General features: G+C 44.9%; 1 protein-coding gene across 1 annotated transcript in view; it reads right to left on the bottom strand.

The window, feature by feature from the left end:
- CPLX3 (complexin 3) overlaps positions 1-21,018 on the bottom strand; it is a 42,226-nt gene extending 21,208 nt beyond the window's left edge. Inside the window, exon 1 of the mRNA XM_068275680.1 lies at positions 20,128-21,018. Coding sequence (XP_068131781.1) covers positions 20,128-20,291 — 164 coding nt within the window. The 5' untranslated portion in view covers positions 20,292-21,018. The remainder of the gene's footprint in view (positions 1-20,127) is intronic.
- Positions 21,019-22,946: the final 1,928 nt, after the last annotated feature.

The following is a 22,946-nucleotide window of genomic DNA, read 5'->3' as shown; positions in this document are numbered from 1 at the left end:
TATGCATTGCCTGCTGTCAGTGCCACACGTCACTCCTCCTCCTACTGCTGCTGTTGTATTTATCCTGCTGCTGTCAGTGGTCCCACCGCCAGGGTCCACACTATGCATTGCCTGCTGCCAGTGCCACACGTCACTCCTCCTCCTACTGCTGCTGTTGTATTTATCCTGCTGCTGTCAGTGGTCCCACCGCCAGGGTCCACACTATGCATTGCCTGCTGCCAGTGCCACACGTCACTCCACCTCCTCCTGCTGCTGTTGTATTTATCCTGCTGCTGTCAGTGGTCCCACCGCCAGAGTCCACACTATGCATTGCCTGCTGTCAGTGCCAAACGTCACTCCTCCTCCTACTGCTGCTGTTGTATTTATCCTGCTGCTGTCAGTGGTCCCACCGCCAGGGTCCACACTATGCATTGCCTGCTGTCAGTGCCACATGTTACTCCACCTCCTCCTGCTGCTGCTGTTGTATTTATCCTGCTGCTGTCAGTGGTCCCACCGCCAGGGTCCACACTATGCATTGCCTGCTGCCAGTGCCACACGTCACTCCACATCCTCCTGCTGCTGCTGTTGTATTTATTCTACTGCTGTCAGAGGTCCCACCGCCAGGGTCCACACTATGCATTGCCTGCTGCCAGTGCCACACGTCACTCCTCCTCCTACTGCTGCTGTTGTATTTATCCTACTGTTGTCAGTGGTCCCACCGCCAGGGTTCACACTATGCATTGCCTGCTGTCAGTGCCACACGTCACTCCTCCTCCTCCTGCTGCTGTTGTATTTATCCTGCTGCTGTCAGTGGTCCCACCACCAGGGTCCACACTATGCATTGCCTGCTGCCAGTGCCACACGTCACTCCACCTCCTCCTGCTGCTGCTGTTGTATTTATCCTACTGCTGTCAGAGGTCCCACCGCCAGGGTCCACACTATGCATTGCCTGCTGCCAGTGCCACACGTCATTCCACCTCCTCTAAGCTGCTGCTGTTGTATTTATCCTGCTGCTTTCAGTGGTCCCACCGCCAGGGTCCACACTATGCATTGCCTGCTGCCAGTGCCACACGTCACTCCACCTCCTTCTGCTGCTGTTGTATTTATCCTGCTGCTGTCAGTGGTCCCACCGCCAGAGTCCACATTATGCATTGCCTGCTGTCAGTGCCACACGTCACTCCTCCTCCTACTGCTGCTGTTGTATTTATCCTGCTGCTGTCAGTGGTCCCACCGCCAGGGTCCACACTATGCATTGCCCTCTGTCAGTGCCACACGTCACTCCACCTCCTCCTGCTGCTGCTGTTGTATTTATCCTGCTGCTGTCAGTGGTCCCACCGCCAGGGTCCACACTATGCATTGCCTGCTGTCAGTGCCACACGTCACTCCTCCTCCTCCTCCTGCTGTTGTATTTATCCTGCTGCTGTCAGTGGTCCCACCACCAGGGTCCACACTATGCATTGCCTGCTGCCAGTGCCACACGTCACTCCACCTCATCCTGCTGCTGCTGTTGTATTTATCCTACTGCTGACAGAGGTCCCACCGCCAGGGTCCACACTATGCATTGCCTGCTGTCAGTGCCACACGTCACTCCTCCTCCTACTGCTGCTGTTGTATTTATCCTGCTGCTGTCAGTGGTCCCACCGCCAGGGTCCACACTATGCATTGCCTGCTGTCAGTGCCACACGTCACTCCTCCTCCTACTGCTGCTGTTGTATTTATCCTGCTGCTGTCAGTGGTCCCACCGCCAGGGTCCACACTATGCATTGCCTGCTGTCAGTGCCACACGTCACTCCTCCTCCTACTGCTACTGTTGTATTTATCCTGCTGCTGTCAGTGGTCCCACCGCCAGGGTCCACACTATGCATTGCCTGCTGTCAGTGCCACACGTCACTCCTCCTCCTACTGCTGCTGTTGTATTTATCCTGCTGCTGTCAGTGGTCCCACCGCCAGAGTCCACACTATGCATTGCCTGCTGTCAGTGCCACACGTCACTCCTCCTCCTACTGCTGCTGTTGTATTTATCCTGCTGCTGTCAGTGGTTCCACCGCCAGGGTCCACACTATGCATTGCCTGCTGTCAGTGCCACACGTCACTCCACCTCCTCCTGCTGCTGCTGTTGTATTTATCCTGCTGCTGTCAGTGGTCCCACCGCCAGGGTCCACACTATGCATTGCCTGCTGCCAGTGCCACACGTCACTCCACATCCTCCTGCTGCTGCTGTTGTATTTATCCTACTGCTGTCAGAGGTCCCACCGCCAGGGTCCACACTATGCATTGCCTGCTGCCAGTGCCACGCGTCACTCCTCCTCCTACTGCTGCTGTTGTATTTATCCTGCTGTTGTCAGTGGTCCCACCGCCAGGGTTCACACTATGCATTGCCTGCTGTCAGTGCCACACGTCACTCCTCCTCCTCCTGCTGCTGTTGTTGTATTTTTCCTGCTGCTGTCAGTGGTCCCACCGCCAGGGTCCACACTATGCATTGCCTGCTGCCAGTGCCACACGTCACTCCACATCCTCCTGCTGCTGCTGTTGTATTTATCCTACTGCTGTCAGAGGTCCCACCGCCAGGGTCCACACTATGCATTGCCTGCTGCCAGTGCCACGCGTCACTCCTCCTCCTACTGCTGCTGTTGTATTTATCCTGCTGCTGTCAGTGGTCCCACCACCAGGGTCCACACTATGCATTGCCTGCTGCCAGTGCCACACGTCACTCCACCTCCTCCTGCTACTGCTGTTGTATTTATCCTACTGCTGTCAGAGGTCCCACCGCCAGGGTCCACACTATGCATTGCCTGCTGTCAGTGCCACACGTCACTCCTCCTCTTCCTGCTGCTGTTGTATTTATCCTGCTGCTGTCAGTGGTCCCACCGCCAGGGTTCACACTATGCATTGCCTGCTGCCAGTGCCACACGTCACTCCACCTCCTCCAAGCTGCTGCTGTTGTATTTATCCTGCTGCTGTCAGTGGTCCCACCGCCAGGGTCCACACTATGCATTGCCTGCTGCCAGTGCCACACGTCACTCTTCCTCCTACTGCTGCTGTTGTATTTATCCTGCTGCTGTCAGTGGTCCCACCGCCAGGGTCCACACTATGCATTGCCTGCTGCCAGTGCCACACGTCACTCCACCTCCTCCTGCTGCTGTTGTATTTATCCTGCTGCTGTCAGTGGTCCCACCGCCAGGGTCCACACTATGCATTGCCTGCTGTCAGTGCCACACGTCACTCCACCTTCTCCTGCTGCTGCTTTGTATTTGTCCTGCTGCTGTCAGTGGTCCCACCGCCAGAGTCCACATTATGCATTGCCTGCTGTCAGTGCCACACGTCACTCCTCCTCCTACTGCTGCTGTTGTATTTATCCTGCTGCTGTCAGTGGTCCCACCGCCAGGGTCCACACTATGCATTGCCTGCTGTCAGTGCCACACGTCACTCCACCTCCTCCTGCTGCTGCTGTTGTATTTATCCTGCTGCTGTCAGTGGTCCCACCGCCAGGGTCCACACTATGCATTGCCTGCTGTCAGTGCCACACGTCACTCCTCCTCCTACTGCTGCTGTTGTATTTATCCTGCTGCTGTCAGTGGTCCCACCGCCAGGGTCCACACTATGCATTGCCTGCTCTCAGTGCCACACGTCACTCCTCCTCCTACTGCTGCTGTTGTATTTATCCTGCTGCTGTCAGTGGTCCCACCGCTAGGGTCCACACTATGCATTGCCTGCTGCCAGTGCCACACGTCACGTTTTCAGTTTTGTTTTTTTAAGTACACCTATTTCAAAGTGAATTCACTTTAAAAAAAGCACACTAAAAACCCCCGAATTTACGAATACGAATTTTTAACGAATTTTTAGGTGTAACCTCGAACCGAATATGAATTCGAACTGAATTTCGTGGTCGAAGGCGAATTCGAATTTGAATGTCATGCGGGCCCAAATTCGAATGTACCCGAACCGAATTTTGGTACATCTGAGCATGCCTGACTATGGTACGTACATATTGGGTGCACTGGGGTCCATCAGAATAATACACAGTATGCTGTGCATATACTGGACAATGTGCATGTTTACAGGGGCAGCATACTATCAACTTACTATTTGCTTCACTATATGTGTCGCATCGCACTTTTCAACACTACTGCGTTGCAATAATATCGCATCACAACATGCATAGTGTGAAAAGACCCTTAGGAAATCCACCAATAGGATTTTTCTCCATTGCTAATTTATGCAATCAGTAATACAAAGTGCAGAGAATCAGCAACCAGGGAAGGAACAATTTAGCTCCATGCATGTCCATCTTTGTCCATGTTTCCTTTAAGCGCTTCCTTTTGACTGGGATTCATCTTTAAAATACGTTCTGTCAGAGATGCCCCCTTTCTGGGAGTGCTGGAAGCCTTGTAATTAGTGTGCCACCCTTTGAGCAATATCAGTGCTGACTTTATTTCACATTTGGCAGTTTTTACATACATACATCTACAGTATATATGTTGCTAGTACTGTAGAGTTTTTCCTAAAGCTATATGACATCCAGAAATGATATTCATTTCCGGGTGATCACTCACTGGTATGCTGACTCGCCCTTTGGCTTGTTTACAGCGGTATGAAAATTTATTTGCCCATCCTGATTCACCCTAACATTGCATACTTTTTAGAATGAATTGTTTAGGATTTAAAAAAAAATTCATATTATACAAAGAAAACTTGAGTAAACCCATTTTATTGTTTAAACCATTTAACCTATGTAAAGGAAGTAAATGATCCTTTAATAACCAACTTTAGTAGCAAAAGTATGAGGAACTGTAGACTAATTTGTAAAATGTGTGTATATTATGCCTTTAGCTGAATTTGCATTCATCGGACAGCTAATGCATTTCGATGGCGTCACTTTTTTCTCTTTTTTTTACGTTTGGCAATTTTTTTAAACTCACAGCAAGTCTGTGATTTTTTCATTCATGTGCAGTGTGTAATTTACATTTTAATGCAAATCAACGGCAGCACAAAAATATTGTATAACAATTGTGGTTTTCGCAAAAATTGTGCAGTGTTCTCCTGGGGAGAGGGGCCCATCCTCACAAGTTTGCTCCAGGCAGCAAAAAGTCAAGAACCTGCCCTGGCTAGTTTAATAGCTTGAATAGGGATTTTTGGCCCGAAACAGCAGGCTGACACTGTAACTCAGTTTTATGCTTTTGTGCTGATTATTTTAACCATTTAAATAACCGCTAGTTTACTATTACTAGCTTTGCTGACCGCATCGGTGTACTCCGCAATGTACGCTTGAAGATGCTGGGGAAACTCAGGTTGTGTCACATGTGATTCTCCCAAGTAATAAGTGCTTTCCCATATACACCATGCCGGATTATAACCGGGGATGCACAGTTTTGTGAGACTTTTTGCTCGATCTTGATTTGATCTCCTCTCAGCTTTATCGCTTACTCTGGCATTATTTCTGTACTCTCTGGCCCTTTCCAGGTGATTAACCTTCCATTCAACCATGCGGGTTGGGTGGAGGAGGGATAAACAGTAAACACATGGTCCTTCCTCTTGTACTATAACCAAGATCAATAGATTGGAAGATTGGAACGGTACCTTGCAAGGTTAAGGTGTAAAATCTTCTCTGCTCATAAAGTACATGGTTACAAATGTTCATGGTCAAGAATATCTTTCCTAGCTCTGTGTCCTTCAAACAGATGTTGGGGGTAACTGCATGGAAGCTTTTTTCACTATGTATTTCCCCCCCTTAAAATGGGGCTAACAATCAGTCACCTCCATCCAGCAGATTAAGGAAGAGTGGCCATATTTTGATCCCTTATTCACAAAAAGGCTTAAAAAACAAAAGTACGCATCCAGGGCCGGATTTACCATAAGGCACTGTAGGCATGTGCCTACAGGTGCCTGATGATGGAAAGGCAGCTCAGCCCCCTCCTCGAGCGTCCCCGCCCTCCTTCCCTATGCAGAGTCCCTAGCGGAGCATAAATGTGAGGTTACTCACCCAGTTTTTTGCATTCCACTGACAAGCTCTCCCTTCAGTTGGGGGCACCTTTTTAGCTACTTAATACTGAGGGTTCTTCTGGATACCTTATGCTAAGGGGCACCTGTAGATACTGTACCTATGCTGGGCAAGGGAATTAAGGGAGAAATGACATCTGGGACAGCCAGCACACTTCTGGTACGGTTCGGCGGGTGTTCGTAGGTTCATGGAGGGCGGATTCTAGGGTGCCAAGTCATCCGTGCCTACAGGCTCCAGTGATGTAAATCCGGGCCTGTACGCATCCAAAGCACACATCCACGTTGTGCAAAAACTGAAACACACATACATTTTAAAAGTATTTAAGAAAAAAAACAGGACCATAGTCCATGTTAATTTTTCATAATTAAATTTTCTTTAATTCATCTGTAATATTCTTGTTTGACCGAAGAGCAATTGAACCTCCATCCATATTTTCTGCTGCCTGATGGAAGCAGACTAATAATTTGGAAGCCAGCCGGGGTCAGACTAAAGGCTCATACACCCGTCAGATAAAAGTCTTTGGAAAATGAAAGATCACAGACCAATTTTACCCCCTTCCATGTAGTATGAGAGCCATACTCTACACAGTCTATTCTATGGAGCTGAACTCCCCATCAGAAAAAAATCTTTGCAAGATGCTGCACACAAAGATGCTGCACACAAAGATGCTGTACACATGCAACAGATCAGTATCTGAAAAAGATCTGTTACTGCAAAAGATCCATTCCTGAAAAATGCATTCATAGTTTATGATATCTGCAGATCTCATACACACCTTGTTTAACGGACAATTATCTGTAGATCAGATCCACCAGGTTGGATCTTCAGATCGGCAGATAATTGTCTGATCTGCAGATGAATGTCTGTTAAACAATGTGTGTATGGGATCTGCAGATATCATAGACTATGAATGCATTTTGCAGGAATGGATCTTTTGCAGGGATTGATCTTTTGCAGATACTGATCTGTTGCGTGTGTACAGCATCTTTGTGTTCAGCATCTTGCAAAGATTTCTGTCTGATGGGGAGTTCAGCTCCATAGAATAGACTGTGTAGGTATGGTTCTCATACTACATGGAAGGGGGTAAAATTGGTCTGTGATCTTTCATTTTCCAAAGACTTTTATCTGACGTGTGTACCCACCTTTAGCACTTGCCCAGAGGCGCCAGAGAGCTAAAAGGCAGCTGACACAGGTTTGCGAGTCTGTGCTCACAATCCCCGCAAAGGTGTAGGGATCACCATGGCAGCTACTATGGGGTGTGTAGCCAAGGAAAGCCCACCCATGCATGCTTCAGGAGCAGTGACCTCAGCATTATCTAGGACGGTGAGCACCGGCACACTAGGAAAGGAAAGGGGGAAGAGTTGATGGGCTATTGATCTGGACCAAAGTACCAATGAAAACCCTTAACATCACATTTGAACATGGGTCTATCTCAATGGGACAAAGCAAGGAAAAACCGTGGTGGAGAATTCGATTGCAGCCGGCGCCACCATAATAGGAATTTACGGCTAAAGCGGCACTCAGGCATTCATTTGGGCACCCAAATTACTTTAAATACAGCATAATTCGACTGCCAGCTTTCCCCCTGGGTCCATGGTGGCCTGAAGGGGGAATAGTAATTAACGACGCCGGGACTTGTGGAGTAGCCGTTTTTCACACTGTGCCCAAATTTCCAGGCGGCTTAATCATACATATGCCAATGGAAAACGTTGGCAGGATGGGTTTCCAGTTTGTTAATGAAGAGTATTTAAACAAACGAAAAAAAATGGCATTTTACACACTGTATGTGTACATGTGCATGCAGTTAAAAAAAATGAGCATTTCACTGCATAGCCACAAAAACAAACAACAAAAATAGCACATACTACTTGCCAATGATGCAAATTTGTGTCTCACCATGACTAGGGAAAAAGTGTGTTTCCAAGCAGTAATAGCTATTCATTTCAATGGAGCTCCCAGACATCACAATCACCAGCATGAATAAGGGCCAGTGCACACCAAAAACCACTAGCAGATCCGCAAACGCTAGCGGTTTTTGAAGCTGTTTTTCAGAGCGATTCTAGGCATGTTTATATCGATTTTCTAAACATACCTAGCGTTTTTGGAGCGTTTTTATGTATCAGATTTTATATTTTGTTACAGTAAAGCTGTAACTGAACAGCTTCTATAACAAAACCGATTGGAAAATTGCTCTATCTAGCGCTTTTCAGAGCGATTTTCCACTTTCCTATACTTCACATTGAGGCAGAAAACCACAAAAATGCTGCAGGACCCGAGTTTGCATTTGGGGAAAAAACGAACCGTTCTGGTGTGCACCATCCCAGTCACATTCATTAGCCAAGCGGTTTTCCCCCCGCAAGTGTTTTAAAAAATGCTCAGAACCGCTCTTGGTTTGCAACAGCCCTAAGAAAAGAAAGTTCAGTAGTATCAGTAGTCCTTACTTGGTCATTGGCTACTTCTCCCTCTACAATGCAAATGAGCATTCAAGGGAGCACTAACCACCCATTGGCAATTATTTTTGGTTGGCTGGAGAAGAAGCAACTACTTTCAGGTAAAAGACACAGATATCAACAAATGATTGGCTTAGAGGAGCTCAGTCCACACTTGTCAGGTTGCAGATCGGAATGCTTTTTAAACTGATCAGTTTTTCTAAAAACTGATCTGTTTTTCAAAATGTTGTGATTTTGCAGCATACGTTCCCAGTCCGTTTAACCCCTTCCTGACCCGCTAACAGCGATAGGCGTCGGGAAGGTGTCACCCCGACAACCGCCGATCGGCGTCAAGTCCTGGAACAAGATTTTGCAGGAGATTGTGTGTGCTGATGTGCGTGCATCCCCACTTGAATCACGGAGCTCAGCTCCGTCATCAGTCTACCAGCGTCGCTATTAGACTGTTAGACGGCGAAACCGCCGTCTATTTACATTGTACAGCACTGCTATCTACGGCAGTGCTGTACTGGGGACAGTCGTGTCACTCGGCTGTCCCCTAAAGAGGCTCAGAGTGCGACTGACTCTCATAGGCTATGTCTATGAGAGCTGATCTCTCTGATTGGTTCACGAGGGGAGGGAGGTGGAATACATAAATAAAAAAAAATAGCTATTTTTAATTTAAAAAAAAGCAATAAATAAATAAAAAAATAAATCAACATCCCAGCAGCGATCAGAGCCCACCAACAGAAAGCTTGGTTGGTAGGCAGAAAAGGGGGGATCACTTGTGTGCTCAATAGCGTGGCTCTGTTGCAAGCTCTTAAAGGCTGGTTCAGACGGACGTCTGCGTAGCGTCACGTCTGGGGGCGTTGCGGCGGCTGCGCAGTCAGGCTTTCAGTAGCCTTCGGTCGCGTTCCGATGCGGTCGCGTTTTTTTTCCCCTAGGGGAACATTAGCCGCCGCAGTTGGCCGCTCCCTGGAAGCTACATGTCGCTTCCAGGGGAAGCTCGAACGCTCGCGAAAATTGGGACCCGAACGCCGCGTTCGGGTAAAAGCGCGCAAAAGCTCGGTGTAAACGCTCCCATTCACTTGAATGAGAGCGTTTACCGCGACGTTCTGAACGCTTGCGGTAAACGCTCCGCAAGCGTCTGTCTGAACCAGCCCTAAGGCTGCAGAGCACTAAATTGTAATAAATAGCCTGTTCACTAGGGGGGATGTAAGCCTATGGTCCTCTAGCGTTTAAACCACATGTGCTGAACTCCAGGCCTGGAGGGTTAGATCCATGCCAGTGTTTAGGATGGACTAAGAAAGAGAGGAATGTGCTCTACCTGATGGACCACACCTTTTCTGATTCAGACCCATCAATTAATTTGAGCTGTGTCAAAAATGTGTAAGAACCTCGGCCCTCGTAGGACCAGTTTGACATCCCTGGTTTAAACATATGTCAAAAACATGTCCTTCCTTCCTGTGTGTTTCTATTGGATAAAGAGGTCCGCAAAGATGATGCTGGGGGAGGAGCAGGCAGTAGGCAATCTGCTTTGGCATCTGTTTGGTGTGCAAAAGTTCTCTGTATAGAGGGAGATCCGATTGTGTGTTGCCTTTTATTGCCTCCGCGGGTATCCGGGCTCCATGAAAATCTGCAAAATCCGGACTCTCCGTTCAGTTTTCTAAAACAGAGCCCACATATCCGTTTTTTTGAAGTGTGTGAAGACGGCCGCTATTTTTAACATTGGTATCATTTTTGTCCAAGCAGGCAAAAAAATGAGCTACGGATACGGTTTTGAAACAAGTGTGAACCGACCCTTACTGTGTAAAGCTTTATGAATGAAGAATCTAAAAATTAAATGAACACGTTTTGTCATTCAGAGAAAAGAAGTTTGAGATGTTTTTTGTTTCAATGTTAAAAATAGCATTTACTGCAATTGTAAAAATATTTAATAAAACTCCAATATATTGCCTTCAACTAATTTCATTGCTTACCACATGTCCTACCTATATCTCATACACTTATATAGCCCTCTGCCTTCCAATTGTCCTTCCAACTTATAACTTCATCATCTCTATTTCCCATTAGTATCTGAATGTTTATATAACCTTGATTATTGTGAACATGCTGCAAACTATTATTCAATTACTGTGTATACTTATGTGATCTTCATTAAACGTCTGAAACTAACTTCATCACCTCAGTTAGTGTTTTCCAACCAATTATACAGTGGTGTAGCAATAGGAGATGCAGAGGTTGCAACTGCACTGGGGTCCCTGGACCAGAGTGGCCCTCCTCCAGTCACTGAATTAGCTCTTCATTGGTGCTCTGCTGGTGATAATCACCTCTATACGTACTTTGAGTAGTGGTAATCATTAGCAAGCTATCCCATCCCCTGCTTACACCCTATTTCCTCCACTGCTTAACCCTCCTGGCGGTCTATTAAAAACCGCCAGGGGGCAGCGCATCAGTTTCTTTTTTAATTTTTAAATCATGTAGCGAGCCTAGGGCTCGCTACATGATAGCCACTGTGCGGCAGCATCCCCCCACCCTCTTCGATCGCCTCCGGCGATCAAGCCTGTCCGGGAATCCCGTTCTGAACGGGATTTCCATTAGGGCTTCCCCCGTAGCCATGGAGACGGGCGGGATGATGTCACCGATGCCATGACGTCGGAGAAATCCTCCAGCGCGGCTTACCCCGAATTAAGTTCGGGGTTACCGCCAGGGAGGTTAAACTGCTTATTCCCTCCCCTATCTGACACTGCAACTGTTGTTATGTATAGAGTTCCTGAGGGTGTCCAATGTTAAACTTGCATTGAAGCCCACAGCTCCTTAGATGTTCTGCTGAGACCTGTGTATATGCTTATAAATCAAGGTTAATAATATGAAGGGTAGGCCCAGAGCTAGTTTGTTATTTTGCTTTAAAGCAATCCTGAAGTGGCAGAATATGTTTGCTGCAGTTGTTGCTTCCTATGTGAATATTTCTTATTGCTGGGCCATGCTGATCTGTTGGGTTCAGTAGTCTCTGATTGGAACACCTACAGCAAATATGGAGTTAGCCAGAAGTGATAACACCTGAGCTAAATATGTTCTGGGCCAATGATTGACAAGTAATGGAAGGCAGAGGACCAGCCCTAAAGCCAGGGAAACGGCATCTTTTACTTCTCTTATTTTATGTTTCAGCTAAAGCTGCCATCTTCCTTGTAAAATGTTTGAGCTCAGAAATGTAATAAAACGTAGTCCATTTATACAAATACTGTATAATGTTGCAGGCTTTGTAAGTGATAACATAAAGTTACACCATCTTTCCTCTGTTTTCTGTGTGCAGGTTTGTAATAGTTTTTAATTATTTGTGTTTGCCATGTTGTTGTGTTGATTGCTATTTTGTCACGTCCACAAGTATGTGATCTCCCTTCTGCTGTGACGTACATGCTTATGTACTGCTGTGCTTTGTTGCTGGCTTATCTGGCAGTATATAGAGAAGAGTCTGTTCCCATTCATCCTGACTCATGAAGAAGGAACATATCTGATCTCCACCTAATCCATCAGTTAGTTCAGTGCATGCATCGCACAGGGCCTGCTGCTGGCAGATGGGAGGATTATGTCTGGTGACAATTATGGCTTGTGACAATAAAATGGAAATGTTCAGGATTAAGCACAGTTAACCCAGTGATGCCAGTGATGAAGTAGTTCATCTGCTGTAACAAGGTGACAAGTGCTTATATTTATATCATTATTTATTTATATAGCGCAGACATATTACGCAGCGCTGTACAGAGTATATTGTCTTGTCACTAACTGTCCCTCAGAGGGGCTCACAATCCTGTCCCTACCATAGTCATATGTCTATGTATTATTGTGTAGTGCATGTCTAGGGCCAATTTAGGGGGCAGCCAATTAACTTATCTGCATGTTTTTGAGATGTGGAAGGAAACCAGAGTGCCCAGAGGAAACCCACACAGACACGGGGAGGACATACAAACTCCTTGCAGATGTTAACCTGGCTGGGATTCAAACCAGCGCTGCAAGGCGAGAACGCTAAACACTACACCACCGTGCTGTCCAAATTATAATGAGACTGCGTTTAGCAATGGCTGATTCTTAACACAGTGGTAGACATATAATTTAGGGGATAACTTAAAAGCTTTGCTGGGATACCAAGCTTTATGCTTAACTGGCCCACATGTTTGTATGACCTCATGCCATAATGGCCAGAGTTTGCCAAAATCCCACAGTACACCTGCAGCTGTTAGTGCAAAGGCAGCTATTTGGCCTTTATCTCTTTCTTTTCTTTCTTGACCCCATTTGCTTTAGCTGTGCTCTTACCAGGCCCAACAGTACCAGTCAATTCTGTAAGATCAAAGACATTATGACACATAACTGAGCAACGCCTCAATCCGGAACTGAAAAAAATGGTGAGATTAGAGCTACAATCTATGTGAACCAGTCAACTTTTCTTACAGTTTGACACAAATGTAAGTACACATCTCAAATTTTTGCCAATATTTTATTATATTTTATTTCATGGAACAATGCAGAATATATGACACTTTGATACAATGTAAGGTAGTCAGTAAATAGCTTGTATAACAGTGTACATTTGCTGTAACATCTAAATAACTCAACACACACCCATTAATGTCTAAACCACTGGCAAAAAATGTGAGCGTACCACTAAGTAAAGAATGTCAAAATTGTGCCCACCAGGCCTGCTACCGTGTTTCCCCTAAAGTAAGACATCCCCTGAGAATAAGACCTAGCAGAAATTCCTAGCATGCTTGAAATATAAGTCCTCCCCTGAATATAAGCCCTAGCAGCAGCCCACATGACACCAGCAAGTCACGCTCAATACAAAGCCTGGATACAGGAGAGCAGCAGTATAATGTGAGTTCTACAGTCCTGTATATGTGTCAGGCAATTTGTGTTTTTGGTGGAGCCAGCCCTCCTGATCTGTCCTGATAAGCATCAGCAGAACTTCACCTTTTCCCAGGAGACACAGCTTATCCTATCATAGATCTGGGGAGCCTGACATAGTTCTCTGCATGCAAGAAATAGACACTTACCCACATGATCAGCAGAATCAATTTCTTGTAAGTAAGAGCCAATATCTGCCAACCACAAGCTCTCTGCATGCTGCTTGTGTTTCAGCATGGCATTCAGTAAATACATTTTGCATAGGAAAACTACCAGTGTTTCCCCAAAAAATAAGCCATCCTCTGAAAATAAGCCCTAGCACATCTTTTGGAACAAAAATTAATATAAGACAGTGTCTTATTTTCAGGGAAACATAGTAGGATCCTAAGAGATCCGGGGCACTTTTGGGCACTGTAGGTGGAAAATGGGTGTGGCCATGCACCAGGATGTGAGTGTGGTCATCGGTGGAGCCAAATTGACATGAACGTAACACCGGTCTAAGTAGGCCTGCCCAGCAAAATGCTGGATGAAACCACATCTCAACCCCCTCCTCCCCCCAAATGCAGCATATCACATAAATAGGCAACAAGCATCACTTAAACATAACTAGGCAGTTATCTGGCTTCTGTGCTGGCTGGTCTGGCTTTCTGCTCGGTGGTCTGGCCTGCCGCCAGGTTATCTGGCAGTTCCCCCACAGCATTCCCTGACCTTCCAGTGACCCCCCCTTCCATGCTCCCACAAGCTTCCCACTGAGGCACTACAACTCCCAGCATGCCCCCAGAGAAGAACCACAGTTTCCTGCATGCCCCCATAGAGGCATCACAGAGCCCAGAATGGCACCACAGCACCCAGTTTGCCTACATAGAGGCACCACAGCACCCAGCATACCTCCATTTGATGCACCACAGCTCCCAGCATGCCCGCCATTAAGGCACCACAGCTGACTCTGCCTGGGGGACATTCAGGGCACCCCAGAATAAATCCGGGGCACGTGCCACTGATCTTTGGGGCTAGCAACACCCCTGGTGCCCACCATTATTTTACAGCAATGCATAAACTCTCTTGGGCATGAGGTTCACTGGAGCTTCACACATTGCTACTGGAATCCTCTTCCACATGTCCATGATAAAGCTGGTGGATGCTGGAGACTTTCGGCTCCTCCACCCTCCTATTGAGGATGCCCTACAGATTCTCTATAGGGTTTAGGTCTGAAAACATGCTTGGTCCAGCACCTCTATCCTCAATTTCTTTTGCAAGGCACTGGTCACCTTGGAGGTCTGTTTGGGGTCATTATCATGTTGGAATATGGGAATACTGCCCTGTGGCCCAGTCCCTGAAAAGAGGGGATCATGCTCTGCTTGAGTAGATGTTGGCATTCATGGTTCTCTCAATGAACTGTAGCTCCCCAGTGCTGGCAGCACTCATGCAGTCCTAAACCATGACATTCCCACCACAATGCTTGACTGTAGGCAAGACACATTTGTCTTTGTATTTCTCACATGCTTGACACCATCTGAACCTAATAAGTTTATCTTGGTCTTATCAGACCACAGGATATGGTTGCAGTAATCCATGTTCTTAGCCTACTTGCCTTCAGCAAACTGGGTGTGGGCTTCTTGTGTATCATCTTTAGAAGAGGTTTCCTGCTGGAACAACAGCCATGCAGACCAATTTGGTGCAGTGTGCACTGTTTGGACTGAGCACTGAGAAGCTTACACCCCCCCCCCCCCCTGCTCCCCACCTCAACCTCTGCAGCAATGCTGACAGAATACATCTTTTTGCAAAATGCAACTTCTGAACATGACGCTGAGGATGTGCTCTCAACTCTTTAGGTCAACCAAGGTGAGGCCTGTTCTGAGTGGAACTTGTTCTGCTAAACCGATGTATGGTCTTGGCCACCATGCTGCAGCTTAGTTTTAGGGTGTTAGCAGTCTTCATATAGCCTAGGCCATCTTTGTGTAGAGCAACAATGCGTGTTAAGTTATTTTGATAGGATGGCAAATTTACACGGTTATACCAGCTGTACACTGACTACTTTTTTTTAACCAAGTACACTGACTACTTAACATTGTATCAAAGTGGAATATCAGTGTTGTCTCATGAAAAGATATAATAAAATACATTCAAAAATGAGAGATGTACTTACTTTTGTGAGATGCTGTACTTATTCCCTGCACTCACATGTTGTTATCTGCAAGACAAGACAGTGAAGGTTATTCAAAATCCTGACTACTGATCCTCAGTTGAGACCACAGGATGGAAATCTATGTTCCGTTGTGCCGGGGGCACAGTCTATTCTGTGCCCGCAGTATACCTACCTCTGTTTAAAGTTTTACCACTTAAATATTTTAATTGTAAAGCTGTTTCCGTGAATAAAAGGCAATGGCAATGCATTTTACAACCATACAGAGCCGAATTTGCCATAAGGCACTGTAAGCATCTGCCTATAGGTGCCTGATGATGGAAGGGCGTCTCACTCCCCTCCACTAGTGCCTCCCTCCTTTCTTCCCTGTGCAGAGTCCTGATGAGAGTGTAAATGAGAGGTTACTCACCCTGCTCTTGGCATTCCACTGATTAAATGTCCCTTCAGTCAGGTGCACCTCTAGCTACTTAATACTGAGGTTCCTCTACCTGCCTAATACTTGGGGCACCTCTAGCTACTTACTATTAAGGGCACTTGTGGCTACATAATACTAAGGGACACCTGTAGCTATGGTGGGCAAGGGAAGTAAGGGAGAAGTGACAGCTGGGACAGCCAGCACACTTGCAGTGCGGTTTGGCGGGATTTGTAGGTTCAGAGAGGGTGAAGTCTGAGGTGCCAGGACATCTGTGCCTATAGGCCCCTGTGATGTAAATCCGGGCCTTCAACTATAACTGACATACTTTTTTGTATCACTAAATCTACATCAAAAACTAATTTTAGGCAAATGTAACAAAAAAAAGGTATAAATTAACAAATACTTATATCAGCACATCTTCTAAATCTAAATCAGTTATTTTGAGGGATGAATTACTGATGTTGGATTGTAGTAGAGAGCATGGAATAACATAAGTCCATAGACCTGGAGAGGTGATTTCACACACAAAGTGTTTGCTATTAGATGATAAAAACTTTCAACTCTCACCTGGATCATAGCAGAACATAGTGGGGTTGGTGAAAGGTTAGTAAATTAGCCATTATATGCAGTACCTGTTGTTCACACTATGAGACATATTCACAAAAGCGCTGTTGTTAGTTGTCACTTACAGTGACAAGGTAGTGTATTTCACAAGTCGCATGACCCACATTACCCAGGTAACGCCCATGTTGTTAGAGTAACTCATGCTACTTGTAGTAGTGTAACACGTGTTACCCTAACAAAGCTTGCGTTACCTAGCCAATGTCGGTCGTGGTAACTGGAATGCACGATACCTTGCTACTGTATGTAATGGTAAGATTGCCGTGCAATTGCAGTAACTTTACCATATTTTAAGACTATTGCCCTATATAATATATTCATAACCCAGCGCACTATCGTCATGTTATATGTTACATCATGTACCTTATTTTCATAGCGTGAAGAAGTTATATGTGGAAGTGCTAGATTTTGCCTTTTTTATCCAGAAATTTGCTGTAGAAAGTGCAGTTGGATAACGTGATCCGTTCCCACATTGAGTTGTGAACATGTCCATACAATTGTACGGACAGTAAGCGCACATGTAGCAACGCAGCATGCAGCAATGTGCATGGTGGAAACTCACCTTAAATGTAGTTCAAAAAGTAATATAAATATTTCCTACAAAGAGCTGAAGTGTCTCCACCTCTATTCCGATTGTATTGTGTGTGAACTATGTTTGTATTTATGACCATCACTATTTCCTGTAATGTACTCTGTACAGAGCCATATAAGGCGAAGGGATTTTCAGAAATTAGGTATAGAATTGAAGATAATGAAATGTTGTAACTACCCGCTCTGCCCTTTCTCATTCCTCACAAATGGATATACTGTATTACAGAAAAGGAGACAAGTTGTTAAAAATAAATAGAGGTTCTGTAAAGTGTAAGTCTACAACAAGTTAATAAAATTAGAAACATTTGATATTACAATCTAGGAATACAGCTTTCACTTATGTTATTCTAAAGTAAGATTTTAACTTTTTTTATTTGTTAAAACACAGACTTGAATGTCAGCTATATTCTTTTCTTGTAATTCTCTCCCTACAGCAGCTAGCATTCACCAGAAGGTCATGCCTGGTATAAATTATGTAACAGGTCTTTTGTGGTTGCTATACTTGTACTCATCCAAAAATGCAGCAAGTACCAATTGGTTTCAGAAATTTGACAAAGGGCTGGGATTTAGTAGCGCCATATTTACCATGAGGCCCAGTATCAGTGCAGGAATGCTGCAAATCACTTACAATTTCTTTTTATTTCTTGGGTCATTACTAAAAACTTAAACCTATGCAAATTCAGCAGTGGAACTTGGTTATTTAGAGGAGACATAGAACAGTTACAAGACTGTAGAATAAGATGCAGCCACCTCTTTCCTTTTTAAGCTTTGTATATAAACCAGACAGCATCCTACCTCATTATAATCGTGTATGATTGCTGCTAACTAAAGGGGCACAGACTTCTGAAAGGGTTCATAATTTATGTGTGCCTAAAGCAAGCAGAATGCTATATATAGCCTTGGAAGGGGCGAAATGTCACTTTGTTAGTTTGTAACATAGAAAGAAGAAGCCAGCAGATTATAATCTGCTTCATCTGCCAGAGGCCAATCCAGTTGAGGGCCTAGTGCCCTGAGCATTCATACATCTATAGATCTGGCCTTTCCTACTTACTACGCTATGCAGGTTATAAACCTTCAGCATCTTACTTTGCTGCATCCTTTCAATGTCTTTAATTCTGCATAATTATGTTATTAATCATTTCCCTCGATGATTTCTTCTGTGCAAGAGAATCACAGGATATAATGTTAATGAATAATCTACACTGTACACTTTGTATATGATAATGCCACTTTGAAATACAAAATGTCTTTAGAATTACAGAACTTATGAGAATGTATATTTTTTCCCAATGCTGTCTATTAAATGTTACTACTAATATTACTAGCATGCTGAGTAAACAGGCCATTTTAATACAGGAGAGTCTCATTTCATCTATACACAAATCTGAAATAACACAATGTGCCAGATGAGATCATTGTGTTTAATCATGTGAACTGTTTAAATTAACATCAATCAGTAAGGCTTACAGAAGATGCTGGAATGTAAGAAGAGGCACCAGACACTATGGGGCTCTATCCCTACAGTGCTTTACTTTTTTTCTAAAGATTCACTGAGATTTGGTACTCTACAAATATTCACTGAGAGTGATGCTGCTCTGTAGAGATTCACTGAAAGAAGTGATCTATAGAGATTTGCTGAAAGTGGTCATCGACAGAGATTCACTGAGCATGGTGCTCTACAGACATTAATTGAGAGTTGGTGCATTGCAAAGATTCACAGAGTTTGGTATGTACAGAGATTCACTGAGATTTAGAACCCAAAAAAGATCTACTGAGAGTGATGCTCAGCGGAAAGGCATTGAAATTTGGTGTTCTACAAGGATTCACTGAGAGTGATGTTCTGCAGAGACTCATTGAGAATTGGTGCTTTACCAAGATTCACTGAGAACTGATACTCATTTTAGATGCAGTGAGTTCTGGTTCTCGAAAAAGATTTCACCTGCAGATTGTACGTAGGCTGCCTGAACATTACATGGTGTAAGAAAGGTGTACATTATACACTAGTTTCCATTGTATTAATGAGAATTTATTGTTTTAATTAAGTGAAACTTGAGTTACATGTTTGGTTTTGGTGCTTGTAACATATCCAAATTTGACTGCAAGTGGTGTAGTGAAATTATCTTTTATTCTACCTTTATTCAGGACATTCTTGGAAAGACTGGATAAAGTCCTGGCATTTGAGGCTTCCTACTAGCATAACATGACTTAAAACATTTGTTTTCTATAGTTACTGCTCCAGATCAGTAGCCACGTTGTCTCTGATACAATGAAAATAAAAATGTAACTTCCATCAGTAGTTTGAATGGCTCCATCTTCTCACCACAGCACAGACAGTTATATGTATCTGTGCAGGTTCAGTTTTGTGCAGACAACATTCCATTGCTTGCTTCAATGCATGGACATGCAGTCAGTCATAGTATCAGTGATACCACACAGCTATAAACTGTGCTTATTTCTCACTACAATACACAGTAATAGTGGTCTTGTTGTAATATGTGATTGGATAGGCCACCTTTGCTATATCTATGGAATATTTGGCCAAAAAGGGGGAGCAGAGAGTATTATTTGTGTCCCAATTTAGGGTCTGTCAGTACTGGAAAAAGACCTAAGTACTTTATTTTTCATGTGTTATGGAGATGACAGTAACAGTAGTTATTTTCTCTTTACAATTGGCTCTCAATGCCACTGCAGTAAACATCAGAGATGCAAGATGGGACATACAGGACAACACAATTATCTAGTTGCTTAACTACAACACACACTATTGCTAAGGGAACCTCAGACACCATTGGTAAGCTATGTTAAGTGATGGGAGTTACCCTATGAACTTAGGGTTTCACAGGTTTTGTGTCAATGCACTTCTAATGCACAGACACTGCTTATGGAATGAATTGGTGCTGCAATAAATATAATTAACTTCAGCAGGCTATACATGTGATTTGACTGAAGACCCCAAAACAGCAACTTTTTTAACTTGGAGGTAAAGAAACAACAACCAAACAACAAAGGGAAATAAAGAGATTTCTATACTTTACACTTGTATTTTAGTACTTACTTCTCTTCCAGGAGCTGCTTCTGGTATTCTTCAAATTCTTCCCTTGTCATCCCTTGCGTTTCAGCTGTTGATTTCTCTCCTTCCCCCTTTTCCTCTTTGCTCCCCAGACCTCCTGTGAGATTCTTCAGCTGACCACCCACCACAGTTTTCACCATAAAAGCCATGGTTATCTTCGGACTTACTGGGTAAACTTGGGGACGATATTCTGAGTTTAACTCACAAAGGGTTGAAGGTTAGCTGCTTCACTGCTCTTCTGTACAATGATAGAGTTTCTCAGTGTAGACCCTGTAGCTTTGCACAAGATGATCAGTTTAATTAGATTAATTGATTTTCTCAGTCGTGTTGTGTCAAGATAGTAAATCCGAAAGGAAGTCTTCAACTCCGTAAGATATTCCAAGTAGTCTCCAAATTCCAGGTCCTTCTGCACCTAGGAGCGTCACGGCTTGGTCTTGGATTCAGCACCACCACAGTGCTGGACAGCTCCCAGCTAAACCCACGCTGTCCCTTGCCTTCTGAGACTTTGGCAAAGGGAGGGAGGCAGATTCCCGAGTTACATTGCAGGGAAGTAGCAAAACAATCAGCCCCTTCTGCTGAGTCTGGCTTACAGCATTACAGCCATTGGCTGTGCTAAAGTCACTTAGCCTTTCCAATCTGTTCTCATGGATCTGATGGGCAATCCCACATTTAGGAAAGAGACTCGCATCTACAGTTATTTGCTGCAAACCCCTTCAACTCGTACTATTCTCTGCCTGTCGAGCTCTCTCTCTTATTCTAAATTTAGCATAGCTTCTTCACACCTAAAACGTCACTAAACCACATGTTCCATCATCCAGAGCTGCCTGTCGGTGTGTCAGCTAAGGGGTTAATGCCTGTGGTGCCATCAAGAGGTGAGGTACCCTAAGCGAGTTACCTTCACACTTATGACAACTGTGCCACTGTCGGGTTATTAGTGTGAAACATAACAAGATAGTCGAGATGATGATACAATTAGCACCTTCAGATTTTTCCATAGTGTGTCACAGATACATCAGGAAACCTGCTCGGATTCAAGGGGGTTTATCCAGAATATGCCAGCAGCAAATCGAAGATCACAGCAATCAGATCAGCTTGTCCCAGGACAGTCTGGTATAATAGAGGCGGAATGTAGCCAAATATCCTAATCATCGTGTCATTCATGTTTCCTCATTGAGTGAATGTAAAGTGATTCTCATCACATAGCTATTATTGTTTGTATGATGGTTTATCCTGTGAACTGTGATGCTGAGATAGACTAAATGCGGTGCACAATACAGTGGCCAGTCCTAGGGGAGAACTCTGCTGCAAGGAACAAACGTATCTGCTTCATTCAATGGAAAGCTAACATTTATTCTGAATGGATCTATGGGACTGGTTTTTTTTACCCCTTGTTACTAGGTATGCTAGGCCAATGACCATACAGGCACAAAACACCCCTTTTCTTTTACTGTCTGCAATCAGTCACAGTTTTTAAGTACATTTTAATTTTAAAATACTTATGCATACTTATTTTGTTGTTGTATGTGTGTGTTGGTTTTTGGGTTTTTTTTTACTTTTTTTGTGTGCAACATATACTAACCATCTACCCCCATAAGTGTAGAGATTGTAATGGACTAATCCACTCCCCTTCTAAGTCAGATGGGCATGAAGCAGGCACAGTGATTGGTCTGTTGGCTGAAGACAAGCACCCTGCTGGCTGACAGCTTATGACAGCTTCAGTCTGACTGGAGGGGAAGGAGGGTGTGAGAAGGCAGCAGGAGATTGCTGAGGAGGAAATAGTTAACAGCGGGTATCTTCCCATTTTAGGCCCGGTTCACATTAGCGGTTGTTTGGCAAACGGACCGGATGACCTGACCGGATCCGGACCGGATCCGGATCGGAACCGTACGGTTCTGATCCGGATCCGATCCGGATCCGGTCAGGTTGCATCAGGTGTCCATCAGGATGCGATCCGGATCCGTTTGGCAAAAGTTACGTTAAAAACAAAAAAAATGTTGGGGTCTGGGAGGTCAGCAGAAGGGGGACCTGTGGAATCAGGCCCTCTGCTGTTTAGCACTCACCTCCACCTCCGACATGCTGCCAACATCTCCGGATCCGGATCCAGCTGTGCTGCTCCACTCCAAAATGCTTGCCCATGTGTCCCCATCCAATATCGCCGCAACAATCCCCATAGGAAGTGGGGTAGAACATCCGGATTTCTCAGCCAGTGTGTTGTGCGCTCTCCGGTTCCCATTGGTTTGTATTGGCCGGATGGTGCAGTCCGGCTCCGCCCCGGATACGGCTGCCGGAGGAGCCGGATGAAAAAATAGCGCATGTTGGAACAGACGCCGGAGTCCGGATCCGGCCCGGATCCGGTCCGGCAGAACGGACGCATGTGAACGGACGCATAGGCTTTCATTGCTATGCCGTGCGTCCGTTCCGTCCGTTCTGCAAGCGGTGCGGCTCCGGCACGGCGATTCCGGAGGGCCACCGCAAGTGTGAACCGGGCCTTACTCAGGAAGAACTAAAACGTTTTTGCAGGCCTGTTTTTATGCACAGGCAATGTTCTATTAAAAACATATGTTAAAAAACGAACAAGTTTTTATTTATTTTTTCATTATGTCATCTAACACAGCAACATTATTAATATGTCAGAAACATCTAAAAAAAACCCCTTTCCTTTGTCCTTCAATCCATGGGATGCCAACGCTCATTATTTGACAATTTGGCACTAGGTGTGAGAGTATAACAGCTAAGTACTTTCATTGTGAATCACTAGAGTTCCAGGTGTGACTAGCTGCATGGAGTTTGTATGTTGCGGTGTT

Source organism: Hyperolius riggenbachi, chromosome 3 (genome assembly GCF_040937935.1).
Source record: "Hyperolius riggenbachi isolate aHypRig1 chromosome 3, aHypRig1.pri, whole genome shotgun sequence".
Taxonomy (NCBI): domain Eukaryota; kingdom Metazoa; phylum Chordata; class Amphibia; order Anura; family Hyperoliidae; genus Hyperolius; species Hyperolius riggenbachi.
This window is presented reverse-complemented; position numbering and strand designations above follow the sequence as displayed.